Here is a 16,956-nt window from a genome sequence, read left to right as displayed (position 1 = left end):
CACTGGATTTTATGCATTTAATAATAACATGCAGTCATTTATATCCATGCAGAGTGACTCAGTACATGGTGTAAAGTTGATTTCTTTACTGTTGGCTATGTTCCAGTTCTGGATGTTTGTACTGTTGTAGCATCAAATGTAATCAGTGTGTTAAGGCTATGCTTTGTGTTTGACTTTGCATCACAGTTAAGCACATTAACATTTAAGCTCATTTATGAACATAAGCTCTATTTCTTTCAGCCCCAGTGGGAAAGCATTAATTGAACAAGTGCTAAGATGACATTTAGTACACATTCACGCTTGTCGTGATCCTTGAAACATTCGTACATATGCATGAAGGTAATGCAGGGATTTAATTTCACTGTCTTTCTTTCTCTGTCTCTCTCTTAATTCTCTCAGGAAAAGGTGATGTGTTTGGAGATGTGTTCTGGAAGGAAGTGAACTTAGCGCAGGCCTGTGCCAATGTCCGTGCGCTAACCTACTGTGATCTTCATATCATCAAACGTGATGCCTTACAGAAAGTCCTGGAGTTCTACACAGCCTTCTCGAATCACTTCTCACGCAACCTGGTGCTCACCTACAATCTGAGGAAGAGGGTGAGTGAGAATTATATCGAAAATTGTATTTGTGAAACTAGGCCTTGCTTTATTAGCAGTATTATTATTATCAGAGCCACGTGTGTTATTTTTTTCATCCTTCAATCCTTCATTTGGATCCCATGAAACAGTCCCCTAGTGGGTGGTACACTTACCATGGTGCAGCGTTCTATCATTGTATAAATCATGTAATCGGGCCATCATTCACTCCAGAAATGGATTTAGAATTTAATTAGCTAATCTGTTGCATGAGTACATCTTGCAGAGTATTGAATCAATCGCAGCAAAAATCCTGCTGTTCCTTTATAATATTGACATACTGTAAATATTCTCTGGTCAATAGGAACCGGCTCAGATTATTGGCTTTTCTTTCACTGCTAGATCAGCTGCGGCCAGCAAAGGCATGTGTCTGATTGGCTACAACTCATGTAGTTCTTTCTCTTTTCATGTCTTCTTTCTCTTTGTGTAAGCACCTTCTGTCTCAAAGTTTTAACATCCATACTTTATGTGGGTGAAAGTTGTGTGAAGAACTTTTAAACAGCCTGCAATGATGACTATAAAGCTGCTGTAATTCATATCTTCCTGGAATACTGGGCTTTTGCTGACAGCCTCTTTTTTGTGTTGAACTCATTTTTGGAAGAACATGAAAGTCTAAACAAATATAATTACATGTTTTTTGTTCAGACTAAACCACAGAATCATTGTGTGTGACCTTTATATGTATACACACACACACACACACACACACACACACACACACACACACACACACACACACATATATATACCAAAGATACAGAACATGTTTAAAAGTAACGTAGAAAGATTGACTAAATGTGAAACATGACTAAGTGCCAATCATTTTGCCACATAGTTCTTTAAAAAAAATTAAAAAAATATGGAAAATATTTGGTTCCAGAAAATATAGTTGTTGTAGGTGATGTTTATTTTATACAATCTTCGTATTTCTGCGTATTCTCTTGAAGGGTGCCAACAATTCTGAAACTAAGTTATGTGGAAGAATTAAAACGGCAAAGTTTTACTGAAAGTATCAGAGAATTTACATTTCTATAGTTCTATTATTGAAAATTCTTTAAAAAATGACATAAAAGAACATGAAATGACTCACCTGAAACAGCATGTTCGTATCTCAAAGGTATTTTCATCCAGATCTTAATTGCTTTAACAGCCGGTCATCAGTCAAATCTCGACAGGCCGTTTCACCTGTAGTAAGATGAATAATCACTGTTCTTATCCGTATAGCCTAAACGGTGCCTGGATTTTTTATTTTTAAATTTGTATATTGTAAATTTTAAGGAAAGGTAATCACACTTTCCCTATTAGTAGGCATTTGTTGTGTTGCCATCAAAGTAATAGTCTTATTGGTTTAGATAAGAAAATCCTCCATAAGCCTCTTAGCAGAGATGCAATGACATTATCCTCTGCACTTTTTAAGAAGATAATCATATTAAGTTAGGTATACTTACACCAAAGTCTTAAGTGTTACCTGTAAAGAGATATGAAGAGAGAAATGATTGCTCACCAACAGCATTTTGAGTATCTGCTATATGGACTCAGTTCAGAGTTCACTTTTAGTTTTTTAGCTAATGTAGAGGTCAAATGGTCATATTAATTTAATAATACACAATTAAATTGACCTTTTAAGGCAACAATTGATTCAATTTGCACCTCTTTTCAGCGTTCATAATTATGATACAGTCCGTCACCATTTCCCCCACCCTCCTCGTCCTGTCTGTCACTTTTGAACATCAGAGTACAAATTAAGCCCTGGAGTCAGTGCATTGTTTCCTAATTAGTGAAATAACAACCACTCAAAAAAAAACCAAAAACACCCTAAATTTTTAAAAACTAGACGTTTTCCAAGTTTACTACAAACATACAAATGTACACTCACCAAGCACTTCATTAGGAACATTATACTAATACTGGGTAAGGCCTCCTTTTGCTGTCAAAACAGCCTCAAAGTCTTCATGGCATGGAGTCCACAAGTTGATATGATTGCATCACTCAATTCCTGCAGATTTTTCAGGTGCACTTTCATGCTGTGAATCTCCCACTTTACTACATCCCAAAGGTGTTTTAATGGATTCAGATCTGATGACTGGGAAGGTCACTGAAGAACACTGAACTCATTGTCATGTTCATGAAATCAGTTTGATGCGACTGTTGTTTTGTGACATGGTGCATTATCATGCTGGAAGAAGCCATTAAAAGATGATTAAATTGTGGCCATGAAGGGATGCACATAGTCAGCAGCAATACTCAAATAGACTGTGCATTCAAGCGATGTTTGGTATTAACAGGCCAAAAGTGTCAAGAAAACATTCCCCACAGCATTACACCACCTCCACCAGCCTGGACTTTTTACACAAAGCAGGTTGGGTCCAGGGATTCATGCTGTTGGGCCAAACCATGACCCAACCATCTGCATGCCTCAGCAGAAATCGAGATTCATCAGACCAGGCCACGTTTTTCCAGTCTTCACCCGTCACAGAAGTGAAACCAGAAGTGGTCTTCTGTTGTTGTAGCCCGTCCGCCTCAAGGTTCGACATGTTATACATTCTGAGATTCTTGAGTGGTTATCTGATTTACTGTAAACTTTCTGTCAGCTTGAACCAGTCTGGCCATTTTTTCTTTATTTCACCATTCTGAGTAAACTCTTGTGACTATTGTGCATGAAAATCCCAGAAGATCAGCAGTTATAGAAATACTCAAACTAGCCCATCTGGCACGAACAATCATGCCACGGTCAAATGCCTCCATTTTGATGGTTGATGTGAACATTATCTGAAGCCGCTAGCCCATATCTGCATGATTCACTGCATATCACACAAAGGATGACATACAATATTGTAAATGTTATATTAAGAGACACACTTGCGTGCATTAAAAAATGTCCAAAGAGGAAGCAGTTGCTGTGTGTTAAAGCAGGTGTACCAATGGTGGACCCTGATTTCCCCACCGTGTGCACTTATTTCCATATTAAAACCTCAGCTTCTCTGTTTCTGTAACGAGGACTCAAGTTGAGTGGGATCCATATACGAAATAACAACACGGCCAATTCAACGTACAGACAGCTGTATGCAGAGCTATCAGTATAAACAGCGGACTCAGAGGCAGGTGATAAACAGCGCTAAAAAGAGTCCAAAAGAACACATGAGCTAAAGGAATGTTGCATGGAGAAATACCAAACATAAACCTGGACAGAGTTAAACCTAGATAGAACGGCAGGAGAAATAACAATGCTCAGAACCGCCACCTTGGCAAATGAGATTTCGTGAAGAATGAGCAAACACACAGGGTATAGATAGTCTATGGGATGAGCATATAGGTGTGCTGTAATCAGTCCACACAGGCGGGCTCTTGGGTAATGTAGTCCAGTAGGCTCTTGGGTAATGTAGTCCAGTAGGCTCTTGGGTAATGTGGTTCCGTGTTAGAACTCGGGCGAGTGAGACCTCCGGTGGTCAATTGAGAAATCTTTCCTGCTGTTCATGACAGAGCCCCCCTGCAAGCGGCTCCTGACACAAGGACGCATCCGACGACGGGGTCTACCCCGAGGTTGAGGAGCTGGGCTTTCCAGGTGAGTCCTGTGGAATTTGGCGATGAGAATGGGGTCGAGGATATCACCTGCATTGAACAAGGACCTCTTCTCCGGGCCATACCCCTCCCAGTCTACCAGATATTGGATCTGTAGGTGGACATGAGCTTGGCTCCAAACTGCTTCACTGCATCGAAACCAGTCATCCACTGCGGGTACTTCAGACAGTGGAGGGTTTGAGGATTGAATTTTGTGTATACTCTGCCCAGGGAAGAAAGCGGCTCCATTCTGATTGATTCTGTTGACAGTATATGTGGAGGAATTTGGTGAGTTCTTGATTTAGGCATTCCGTTTGGCCATTAGACTGGGGGTGGTAACCTGAAGTAAGACTTATATTGATGTTGAGTAATCAAAATGAAGCTGTCCAAACCCTTGATGTTAACTGGGGCCCGGTCCACGCATGCGGGCTCTTGGGTAATGTACTCCATTGGGCTCTTGGGTAATGTGGTCCCATGTTAGAACTCGGGCGAGTGAGACCTCTGGTGGTCAATTGAGGAATCTTCCCTGGCGCTCGTGATATCGGGAAAGAAGAACCATAGACGACCTTCAGAAACCAAGCAAAGAAACACAGGTCTGCATAGCACAGCGTGACAATACTGTGTCTAATAGCGGGTTCCTCTGCTGCTGTGAACTATGGTTACAGCTGAAAGAAAAAAGATTTTACATCATAGTGCTGTTGAATCCTCAAAACTGATTGGTCAGAAGCTGTTGATTCATTTTCTATCACAGCAGCTTTGACAGTTGCTCTGGCTACAAGGCAACTTGTACAAGGGACTTATTTCCGCATACGTTCCAAACCATTAATTGCAATCATAAATGGACAAAAATGTATGTATGTATGATGTGTTGCTATTTAATAAAAATTTTTAAAATGTCATTGTTGGCAGATTGCTGTGGTATAAGAGGAATAAAACAGTTTGGGAGGTGTTCTTTTTTTATAGGAAAACAATCAACTTTTGTATTTTACTTTACACACTGATATGTTTGAGTCTGAGCAGTGGGTTTATGAGGTGTATAGTGATCAGTCTTTCTCATTTCTCATTATCCTCTACTTTCCTGATACCCATGATCTCTCTCTCCCGCTCCCTCTCTCTCCTTGTCATTGCTTTCCAGTGACAAATCTTGCTCTTGAATCCGACTGCTGTTTTCTTTTTCGTTCTTGTTCTCCGTCTTGCTTTCTCCCCTCTCTTTAGGACACTCCTGTCCTTTTTCACATCCATCCTCACTCCATCAACCCGCTTGCTTCTTTATTATTGATCTGTGGTGAAGACTGCAGAGTGTGTTAGCGTGTGTGAGTGCTCTAATGTGTTCAGACAGCACAGTGTGAAGTGTGTGACCCTGACGGGCCTGTACAAATAATATATGGCTCTGTCCTACTGTGTCCACAACACCTGCTCTCCTCGCAAACATCAGCAAGATGCAAAACTGTTAAGAGCCTAAAGATATGACTTAAAAACTGCAGAACAGAAAAATTGCAGAGGGTAGACAATTAACAATAGTTCGTTTGACCGACAGACAATTAATTTGTCCGTTTCTGATGTCACTTCTAATTGTATAGTATAGTAAAACAACCAATATTTTATTTATGAATGTGATATGTGGACAGTCCACATGCCTCTAAGGATTTTTAAAGGATTTAAAAAAAAAAGTTATTTTCTTCTTCTCACTTTGGCTGTCTTTATTTCTTCCAGTTCTTAGTTATGCTTTTCATTCTTAATAACAGTCTCCCTTAACACTTATATTTTTATTATTATTCTATATTCTCATGCTCTTTTATAGCTCTGTAAAAAGTCAATAGTTTCTGATTATAGGTCTTATGATAGTTGTTGATCCCACTGACTCTTAATTAATAAATGTTAGAATTATGAATAAATACACAGGTTATATTTATTTAAAAAGTTTCGGCAGTACATCATGTCTTTATAATGAATAGTGACACGTGTTACAAAATGAATGTAACTTAGCAAGGAATTATTTATACCACATTAAAGCGTTATGAGGCAATATTAGAGTTTATAAAAAATAATTTCAAGGAATCGTTACCAAAGTACAAAAAAAGTACAAATAGAGGTAGTGATTTATGATTATGGACTTCATAAAAATTGTTACTGATTCAGGTTCAGAGAAGGTTTTTCACCTGGAACGTGAGGGGAATACAAATGTGTTTGATGTCATGGTATGTCCTTCTAATTATAACAATTATCAAATACTGGATCTGTTGAATAGTGTTGCTGATTTAATGGTATTTGTACAATGTATTCCATCTTAGCTAATGAATATTCATCAAAAATCTAGATGTGTTTTATGATTACAACATTTAAGTGAAAGTCCTTCTGTTTTATTTGCATCATTCTTGTCTTTTTGTGCTTAGTTACTTGCTTTTCTTCATCAGTGCTGAAGCTGAAATCTTTTGTCACAGGAAAATCAACAGGCAGGTTTCACTTCATGTCATTTTAACAGTTCCTTTAATGATCCTTTATGTACTATAGCCAAGGAATCAAATCTTTCAGGGAAGTGTGAAGGACAGTGCTCGCTTCAAAACCTGAAAAGCAATTTTGCTTTCTATTATTATGATGGACTATTACCCATGAAATGACCTGCTCTGATCCCTGGCTCCAAGATGTCTAGTCACTGAAGAAAAAAACCCCCAGAAAAACAAACAAACCACTGACTATTCTCAACAGATTAACATGTAGCCTAATAAATATGAGCTGACTACTAATCCAAGGATATGTCGATTCAAAGAAATTCTGTTAGATAAAATACAGTGGTCAGGCATAAAAAATGGACCTGAAAGAGAGCGCATAATAAGCTATACGGTCTGGAGTACAGTATGTACTTATAGTGTTAGGAAGAATTTAGTGCTGAATGTAATAACACACACTGAGCTGTAACCTCTTGCTGCCATTTCAGCAGCTTAAAAATGCCAGCCGATTGTCTGAACTGACTCTCCGCTTGATCATCTTTAGCCCTGATGCTGGTGAAATATGAGAGTCCCAGTAAAGAACCTAATATCACAGGCTAATGGCAACTTAGCAAAGAAAAGCTGCCGTGCCCCATTTAAATTCAGTGTTATCCTCAGAGTCCAGATGTACAATGGAGTGCAAAAATTTGCACGCCCTTAGGATGAAATGAAGTAGACCGTTTATAACAGTTTAAGGATGCTGATTCCATGGCCTAGAAAATCGAATAGTTCATTTGTGTTTGCACACCCTGACCATGTATAAGCAGATCTGTTGGTGGTGCACCTGAGTGCCACCTCTGGGCTAAGCAAAGCCTGCTTGAGTCGTTCCCTGGGCAGGAGATAATGAATACACAAACCTCATTAGCACAAGAGCCCTGCCTCTGCATTCATAAACTGAACACACTATCATAAGGAGGGTGAACAGATGGGACGGAGAGACGGAGTCTGACGCAAATGTCCCATTTTCAGTTATAATCATATGATTTCCATTGAAACTAATGATCATCAAGTCCTTGCTGAAACCAAACTTGTATCCCCTTATGTTATCCTGAAAGATAAATACTAAATACTGTAACTTTCTATTTGTCACATTCACAATGTTCTCAATGCTGAACTGCTAGTCAACAAATCTAGAAACTCCCATATTACACAAACTGATAATAAGATTGTAACTTTTAATAAATCGTCTCTGAACACAAGATTTGTATTACTTTTGTATGTGTGTTTTAAAAAAAATACAGTGTGCTTAGCCTCACTTTATAACTAGGGTAGGAGACAGCTAAATTAAGACTTCTTTATACAGAGTGAAGTTCTGGGTGCCCCTGTGCCTCCTCCTGGCTAGTCAGAATTAAACACACTAGCATGAACACTACAATCCAAATCCCACACTTTGAGTACCAACTGAGAAAAGGAAAGCTTAAATGTACAATTGAGTGCAATTGCTTGGACAAAATTAGGTAGATTAAAGTAATATGTAACAGCAGCTTCAACAGTAGTTCTGGCTGTAAGTCAAATCACTGGTTTACATTAATGCGCTCATTCTAATACATTATTGTTGTTATTTAGCAAGGGACATGGTGGATCAGTGGTTAAGGCTTTGAGCTGCATACAAGAAGGTTGTGAGTTCAAATCCTTGGACCACCAAGCTACCATGGTTGGGTCCTTGCGAAAGACCCATAACCTTCATCTGCTCAACTGTAAGTTGCTTTGGATAAACGTGTCATCCAAGTGAGCAAATTTAGTTGTAATAGTAAATTTAATAGTTGATATGGCTTTGTGAGGCACTGAATGTAAGTGATAACAGGAAATATCATGTTTTTGGATGTTTCATAACATTAATAAATAAATGGATAGAACCATGATGTGCTGTTCATTAATACATTCAAAATTGTAATCGGGACATTACTGTGGTAGAGAGGAAGAAATGACATCAGTACGAGCTGTTATTAGAAAGTAATTAAAAAGTTTTAACATATCCCAATGCATTCTTCTTATGATCCTTAATGGCTGTTGGCTTAATATGCACTTTTTCACTCTGAGAGCTTGAGAGGTCCATCATAACTAGGAAGCCCATAATGCTTTGCTTTGGAACTTACATATACAGTATTCAACTAAAGATAACAGTCAGTACCTAGTTACTAAACACCATCTAGGTATATGTCTAAAATAAATCATAATTTACTGTGCCACTAGATGACAAGAAACAGCTTTTTTCTTTTGTTTCTATGGCTCTCTAATGGTTTAGACTTGTGCAAGAACACCGCCACTACTGGGCATGTGCACTGATAACACGATGTTCATTTAAATCAGATCACCATCTCATATGCTTTAGAATGAGTGTGACGATGCTGTGGCTATTTGGGTTTAAAGCCCCAACTATGGTGCAGATAATTCAGGAAGTTACAAGTCACAACTGACCAAAAAGAAGCATATATATTTTTTAAATGACTGCAATTGAGATGGCTTTCTCAGTCAATTTAGCAAGGGTGCAGTTAAATCTGCACATTATTCATGCATTCATTCATTCATCTTTAGTATCCGCATTATCCTGGTCAGGGTCGTAGTGGATTCGGAGCCTATTCTGGGAACATCGGGAACAAGGTGGATGGCATCCTTGATGAGATGCAATTCCATTGCAGTGCACACATACACATTCACACACTCCTTCACACCTTTAGTTAGGCTTTTGGGAGGATGGAAACAACTGGAGAATCTGGAGGAAACCAATTCAGACACAGGGAGAACAGGCACAGAAATTCCACATAGAGAGTAACCTGAGCTCAGGGGTAACTGTCTGGACCTGTGTGGTGGAAATGCAAAACAATGGTATGCTGATCTTTTCCTATTTTAATCTCACCCTACAGATAGTCTTCCGCAAGATCAGTGATGTGAAGCGTGAGGAAGAGGAGATGCGGAAAAGGAAGGATGAAGCCCCACTCAACCTTCCTCCAGATCATCCAGTGCGGCGTCTTTTCCAGCGTTTCCGTCAGCAGAAGGAGGCTCGGCTGGCAGCAGAGCGAGCTGATCAGGGAGAAGTGGACATAGAGAAAGGTTCTGTCCTCATGGAGAAGACTATGGTCCATAAATCCAACGCTACAACCAGTATCGTCACAGTGACCGAGAGCCCTGCCACACCTGATGTTGCTTCCTCCTCAGCTTCTTCAGACACTGCTACAAGGACCTCAAACCAAGCCAAACTTCATGCTCCTGTTGGTCACAATGGCAACAAAATGGGAAGTAAATCCACTGAAACTACCAAAGCCAAAGGTTGGGGTCGGTTTAAGGAAGCCACAGTGAAGGCGGATCTCTCCTGGAATGCTGTTTCCAAAGCTGAGTCCATGGAGACCCTTCCAGACAGAACTAAGTTACAAGAAGAGCTGTCACTGAAGAAGACAGACTCCTGTGACAGCGGCATCACGAAGAGCGACCTGCGACTGGACAACGTCGGGGAAGGGAGCGTCCGAACCCCTCAGGAACGGAGCCCCATGCAGGCTGAGGGGAAGCGAGCTTTCTATCCCATTCCAGAACACAACCTGCAGGGTTCTTTGTTGGAGCTAAAGCAGGAGCTCAGAGGCGACATCCACTACTTGAGCAGCCGCATAGCAGTCCTGGAGGCACAACTAGCTGAGATGCTGCAACTGCTCAAAGAAAGAAAGACTTCAGGATGCTCACACCTGTACGAAATATCACAACCTGGGACTCCAAACTCAGATAAGGATAACGACATGTTCTCGTAAACAAGCGCTCTGTGAATAAGGTGTGGTTTTAACACTGTAATTGTGTTTTTGGAGATGTGATCCATGCGGGTGAATGCTGAAATGGTTCAATTTTAGCATTCAAATCTATACAAGTGTTCTTCAAATGGGATGTGTGGAAGGTCATGCTAGTTATTTACTGAGATGTGGCCTTCATTTTCTTTTGCCATTGTTGATTGGCATTATGTCTGTAGAAGGATCTACAGGGCTATTCATCCATACAATGTAAAACAACTGTTAACTTTTGGTTAAAATATCAAATCATATATTTTTTCAGCTTTAGACATATTTTTTCACTTGTTTTAGGAACGATGCAAGATATCATTTAATTTCAGCATCTTTGCTTTACTGCTTCATGTATTTCGATGTCAGTTGGACCTGAAAAGTTAAGAAGGCAATATTAAGAAAAAAATTTTTTCACAAAATAATTTCACTTTTACAAAAATGAATGTCATTCATTGTCAAATGGTTAATGCATGGCAGATATCTTTTTGAAAATTTTTTTTAATAGAAAACAACAAAGAAGTTTTCAGGGTCGATAGTGGAATATACAGTAAGAAGTGCTATTGTCTTGTGACCTGTAAAACCTCCAAGAGCAAGACATTACAAATGCCATTCTGAAGTGTGAATTATATGGTTACTTTAGATTTTTGTTTGTATGACAACATATAGACAAAAAGTGCAACATCATTTGATCAAATATTCAAAAATGTTGAAAATTGGACCGAATTTGTTTTACAACTCACATTTAATAGGCCCATCTAAAAATATACTTGAACGTGTTTTCATCATTTTGAAAATATCAAATATCTGAGATGCACTATTAATTCAGTTTAATTAGTTAAATCAAGTAAATAATAAGGCGTATAAGCAATATGATGATTATATCTTTTTTGAAGAGCATGCTCTGGTGGTAACAGAAATGAAACTATGCATGGATCAGGTTTAGCTTAGTCACGATAAATACGCATGTTATTTGTAATTATGCACTCAGTCTTTTTTAACATGCTAACACAATCAACATGCTTTCTGTCTGTCAAATCCGCCCCCACCACCCACTATGTGTACTCTCAATGCACTTCTGTGCTTTTATACAGTATATCATTTTGGTTTTCAAATAACTATTTTCAAATGCATTATTTTCTGTTATCAAATTCAAGGTTGTATTTGTATATTGATTTCCAGTTCTAAAAAGTTAAGTGCTTTCGGAAAAATGCTAATTTTGCACTTAAAGTCTATCTAGAGCAGTTTTATATAATGATTAATGTTTGCATCAAATGAAGATCAAGTGTATTTATCAGTTTGTCGATTTTTTTATTACTTTTGACTGAGATATATTCAACAGTTCCTTTTGAATTGTACATTTGAAATGTTTCATTCACAACTATAGGTGAATCACTGCAAAGCACATAGTGTTAACTGTTCATAACATACCAGCTCTGCATTCCAATACAGTATTTAATGTTCCTTTGCGGTACCAAAAGGATGGTGGAGTAGATTCCAATAGAAATACATTTGCAAGGAAGAAGCAACAAGCAGGGCTTGAAGTGATTGAAATAAAAGTTTGTAGTTTTTTATGGAGAAGAATTCTGTGCCAGAGTGAAAAGCAATCACACCAGTGAAAAAAATAAAACATGAAATACAATACAATCTTGCTTTTCAATAGTGACATATTACATACCACACTGAAAAGCAAAACCACTGTTGTATTACTCTTACATCACTTGATATCTTTAAGGACTAAACACTAACGTGAATGTAATCCACTTTCGAAAACAATCTACAGGGCTTCATTGCATTTCACTGTGCAGTTCAGTTAAATCTAATTTAAAAACAGTTAAAGACCCTTTAAGCAATCCCAATGGTGAAAAAAAAATACTTTAAATAGAATGCACAAACTGTGTTGCATTTTATTAGCCTACATGCAGAAAACGTTACACTGAAAAGCAAAAAATTAATTGCATTGCTCTCTCGTCACTTGACCTCTCAGTGAAGAACAATTAGCAGATGATTGCTTTTAATATTAAAAAGCAATGACTTCGTGTCATCATTGAATGCAATTCCCTATTGCACTGCATTTCATTTTCATCAGTGTGTAGAAGTAGTGCCACACTGAAATGCAATCACTAATCAGAGAAGTCCATTTGTTTCTGTGGCTGAGTATGAGTAAAGCAGAGTATCGAGAGCTTGAGAAATGTTTCTATTAAAACGTATGCACTTAAAAGAGAAAAACATTGCAAGTCCCACTTCAAGCACTGAGTTGAAGTAGCTTCCTTTGTGAATTGCATTCTCAGTTTCTCAGCCATAACATTAAAACCACCTGCCTAATATTGTGTAGGTCCCCCTTGTGCCGCCAAAACAGCTCTGAGCTGTCGAGGCACGAACTTCACAAGACGTCTGAAGGCAGGCACGGACTGGCCATTGGGAAGTTCGGGAATTTTCCGGTCTTGTGATGGCCGGTCTTTTTTTCCCAAACCTGGCATTATACAGCCTATATACAGATATTCAATAGGTCATCGTAGCTGTAGCAACACGGCTGGTGCGACCCGTAATAGAAGGTAGCAGTTGCCATCACAACTGAAAGTATCTACCACTCGGGTAGTTAATATTAGTACTACTCATCAGTTCTTTTTTCACATTATAGCCTATAAAGCATATAATATTTGATAGCAAGGCCAGCAATTAAAAATGATTTGTTAAATACTTACTCTACAATCTAAACAAACAGGTAAACCGCTCTGAACAAGAACAGGAAAGGATGGAGGAGGAGGTAGCAGGAACCAGCACAGATCCAATTAGAAGTGCACTATTGAATGTTATTATGTGACTGTGATCATTCATATGATCAGGTTGGACTACTTCATTCAAGTTATTTACTGTTGCATTACAAGAAATAGAATGAATGGCAAGTATGTTGCATAATACACTACATGTATTTGGCTATGTCATGGTTGGAATATTCTTCATGAATTTAATGAATACAATAATATTTGATGCTCAGACAGCCCAAATGATGCATTTTAACAAACAGGTGAACCCGAGTCAGACGGAAAGATTTGAGGAAGTCCAATTTTTGCTTCAATTTGTTGTTTCGTCGTTTTACATATTAGTTTAACACAAACAATACAAATAAACAGATTGGGATTTTTTAAATTATTTTTATTAATGATTCGTTGATCAAGAAACATGTTGTGTCAGTTCAAATTTGGTGCATCAATTTGGGGCCACTTGAACGTATCAGCAAATTCCCTGGCTGCTTTTTGTTGCCAGTCCGCAGCTGTCTGGAGGTGTGCTGTGGTATCTATCTCCAAGAAGTTAGCAGCAGATCCTTTAAGTCCTGTAAGTTGTGAGGTGGTGCCTCCATGGATCGGATGTGTTTGTCCAGCACATGCCACAGACAATCAGATTGAAATCTGGGCAATTTTGAGGCCAAGTCAACACCTTGAACTCTTTGTCATGTTCCTCAAACCATTCCTGAACAATTTTTGCACCGTGGCAGAGTGCATTATCCTGCTGAAAGAGGCCACTGCCATTAGGGAATACCCTTGCCATGAAGGGGTGTACTTGGTCTGTAACAGTGTTTAGGTAGGTGGTACGTCAACATATCAACTTCAAAAACTGACTGTTCACTTTCTGCCACTGTAATGAGATAATTAATGTTATTCATGTCACCTGTCTGTGGTTTTAATGTTATGGCTGACCAGTGTATATAGAGTTGTATTAACTAACTAGCCAACTTGCTATAAAGCTGGCAAAGAAATGTCTGGCCAAGATATGTGAGGTGTCAGATGGAAACAATGTAAAACACAATTCGAATGCTAACGACACTAAATCCGATACAATGTTTTTTAATAATGCATTTTTGAATCGTTCAGGGCCAAACTTATTAAAAGTGACCAATTCTAGACGTTTTAGTGACGCATACAGTAACTGTAGCAAGCGTAGAGGGTGACTAAAACCGTGACTGCAAATGAACACAAATGCACCTTCCCTAATTAACATGTGACTGCTGCAAACCCATATAAACCCATATTATAAACCCATTTTCAGCAAGTTTTCCTGTCAGAGAATAAACCTATGAATCTGATATATTCTGCTGCAGAATATATATTAACAAGCTGAACATCTGGAAATAAATGAATAGGAGTTGTGTCTACCACTCTGAATTCATTTGGAAACAGTATAATATTGGAAAATTCATGTTTAATTTTATTACATCTCAACTGCAGCAAGCTGGAACAAACCTGAAGCCAGAAAGGGAACAGTGCCCAAGAGCTTCTTTTTGGTCTTGGGCTCCAAATTGGATTGGACTTCCTCCAATAAATGTATAATGTGTATAATAATGTGACCTGGCAGACAATACGCTCACCACAGACTTTTATTGATCATTGCCAGTTACGTTTTAAATGCTCTCTTTCTGGAAATAACACCAGCTTTTGATGTGTGTTAATTAGTCACAATGTCAGTAATCAGTCTTAATTAATCGTTAAAGGTGGTTTGTGTTTGTTATACTCATCTCTACCCATTGACTGTGAATGCACATGCAATTAGGCAGAAGCACAAAACAGTACGTACTGCCACCTCGATCTTATTACAGTTGCTAAATGTATAAAGTGTGACGGTCAAACGTGAACACATTTTGCAACAGCACAAAATGTTAGTTGTTATACTCTTACAATCATATACAACGTTGTCCTTAATGTCTTTGGCATTTTAAAAAGGATTGCATCATGCGAGCTACTCCTGAAGTCTACCACTATCTAAACTTGATCACTCGGGCTGCCAAGACGCCATAAAGTATTTAAACAGCCTTAATGGATGTGGGGAGTCTTTCAAGAGGAAATGGAGGTGGAAGTCAGCAAGGGAGTGTTAAACAGTGCTGGAACGCAGAGCTCGTCACATGACTGTTTACATGATCATGAGTGTGTTAAAGTGGGGAAATCGTGGAACTGTGCAGTACAGTACACTCTTAGGGAAATAAAAAGGAGATTAAACATAGAGTTCTTAGGCTTGTCCAAGTTGTCCAACTTATCAGTGAGGCTTTCCAGTAGAATGCCTTCTTAAGAATATAAGAGCATTAGCTATCCAAAAACCCCTCAACCTGAGAACTACTGTTTTAAAAAGCAATGTTTAAGAATGTGAAACTGTTTGGTTTAGTTTCATGAAAGAAATCGTAAAGAATTATTTTAATATACAGGTATGTTTCAGGAAATGTTTGTAGCAGAGTGTAAAATGTCCACTTGTATTTTTCACAGCAGAATGATAAAACTGTTGACATATTGTAGGCATTCTAGACTGTAGATCAGTTAAAGAAATATGCCACACTGTCAGTTAATGAACCCAAAGACAGCTGACTTGCACTTTGCTGTGTTTTCAAAAGCCATTGTATTGCAAGTTGAAGATTTCACTCTACATGAGACTGAATTGTTACAAAAGATCAATTTAGCATGACCTTATGAGCATTTTTACACAGTGAAATGGAAAAGGAATGGCATTCTTCTCTTGCAGCTCAAACACTGCTTCATTTTCCACACTCCTTATTCAGTGATACATTCCAGTGTTGTTGATAAAGAATAATGTCATTCTCACTTTATCCTTTAATTTTTTTTTTTCTGCTCTCTTTCACCTGTCTAGACATGTATAAACCAAAAGCACAAAGATGTGGATTGTTCATGCAAAATGTCTAATGTTCAAATGAACAATTTTGTATTTTGGAATTGTCTTGACATTTGTTCATTAAAGGAGTAACATATCAATCCTGTATCCACTCCTGACACAAGTTATTTTATGCTATGGAATACAGCGATGAGGTAATACACGAGGAATAACACATCACAACCCCAAGTATGTTTTTCTGCTTATATCACAGCTATGTAAAAATGAAAAAAATAAATAAACATTACAATTTTTAATTCATTAATGAACGAAATGTCACTCCATTTATTTTTTAACCATTTATAGCTACATTTAATGTTAATGAAAATCAAACAAGTTAGTTCCTGTTGTCACTTACGTTACAAACAGTAGTCCCCTTACCAGCCTCTCTCTTGAAGCAAATAAAACAAAAAATATACAGTAGCTTGTTTACAGAGAAACCAAAAAATGCAAACTCCTCCACCCTGAAGATATTCCTGAGGTGAAAAACTTACTGACTGTTACAAAATGGGCAACTGTGGCTCAGGTGGTAGAGCGGGTTGTCCACTAATCGCAGGGTTGGTGGTTCGATTCCCGGCCCGCGTGACTCCACATGCCGAAGTGTCCTTGGGCAAGACACTGAACCCCATGTTGCTCCAGATGACAAGTTATCACCTTGCATGGCAGCTCTGCTACCATTGGTGTGTGAGTGTGTGTGTGAATGGGTGAATGAGAACCAGTGTAAAGCGCTTTAGAACAGCTAAGGTTTAAAAAAAATAAAAACGCTATGTAAATGCAGACCATTTCCCAAAATACTCCTTCCATAAATTTGACACAGACGTCTCCTAACAGAAAGCTTCATATCAAGGATTAGACATTTTTTTTTGG

General features: G+C 38.4%; 1 protein-coding gene across 1 annotated transcript in view; it reads left to right on the top strand.

The window, feature by feature from the left end:
• kcnh1b (potassium voltage-gated channel, subfamily H (eag-related), member 1b) overlaps positions 1-16,195 on the top strand; it is a 47,213-nt gene extending 31,018 nt beyond the window's left edge. Inside the window, exons 10-11 of the mRNA XM_017477299.3 lie at positions 400-596; positions 9,544-16,195. Of these exons, the coding sequence (XP_017332788.1) occupies positions 400-596; positions 9,544-10,416 (1,070 nt within the window). The 3' untranslated portion in view covers positions 10,417-16,195. The remainder of the gene's footprint in view (positions 1-399; positions 597-9,543) is intronic.
• The last annotated feature ends 761 nt before the right edge of the window (positions 16,196-16,956 follow it).

The sequence above is a fragment of the Ictalurus punctatus genome, chromosome 10 (assembly GCF_001660625.3).
Source record: "Ictalurus punctatus breed USDA103 chromosome 10, Coco_2.0, whole genome shotgun sequence".
Lineage (NCBI taxonomy): Eukaryota > Metazoa > Chordata > Actinopteri > Siluriformes > Ictaluridae > Ictalurus > Ictalurus punctatus.
This window is presented reverse-complemented; position numbering and strand designations above follow the sequence as displayed.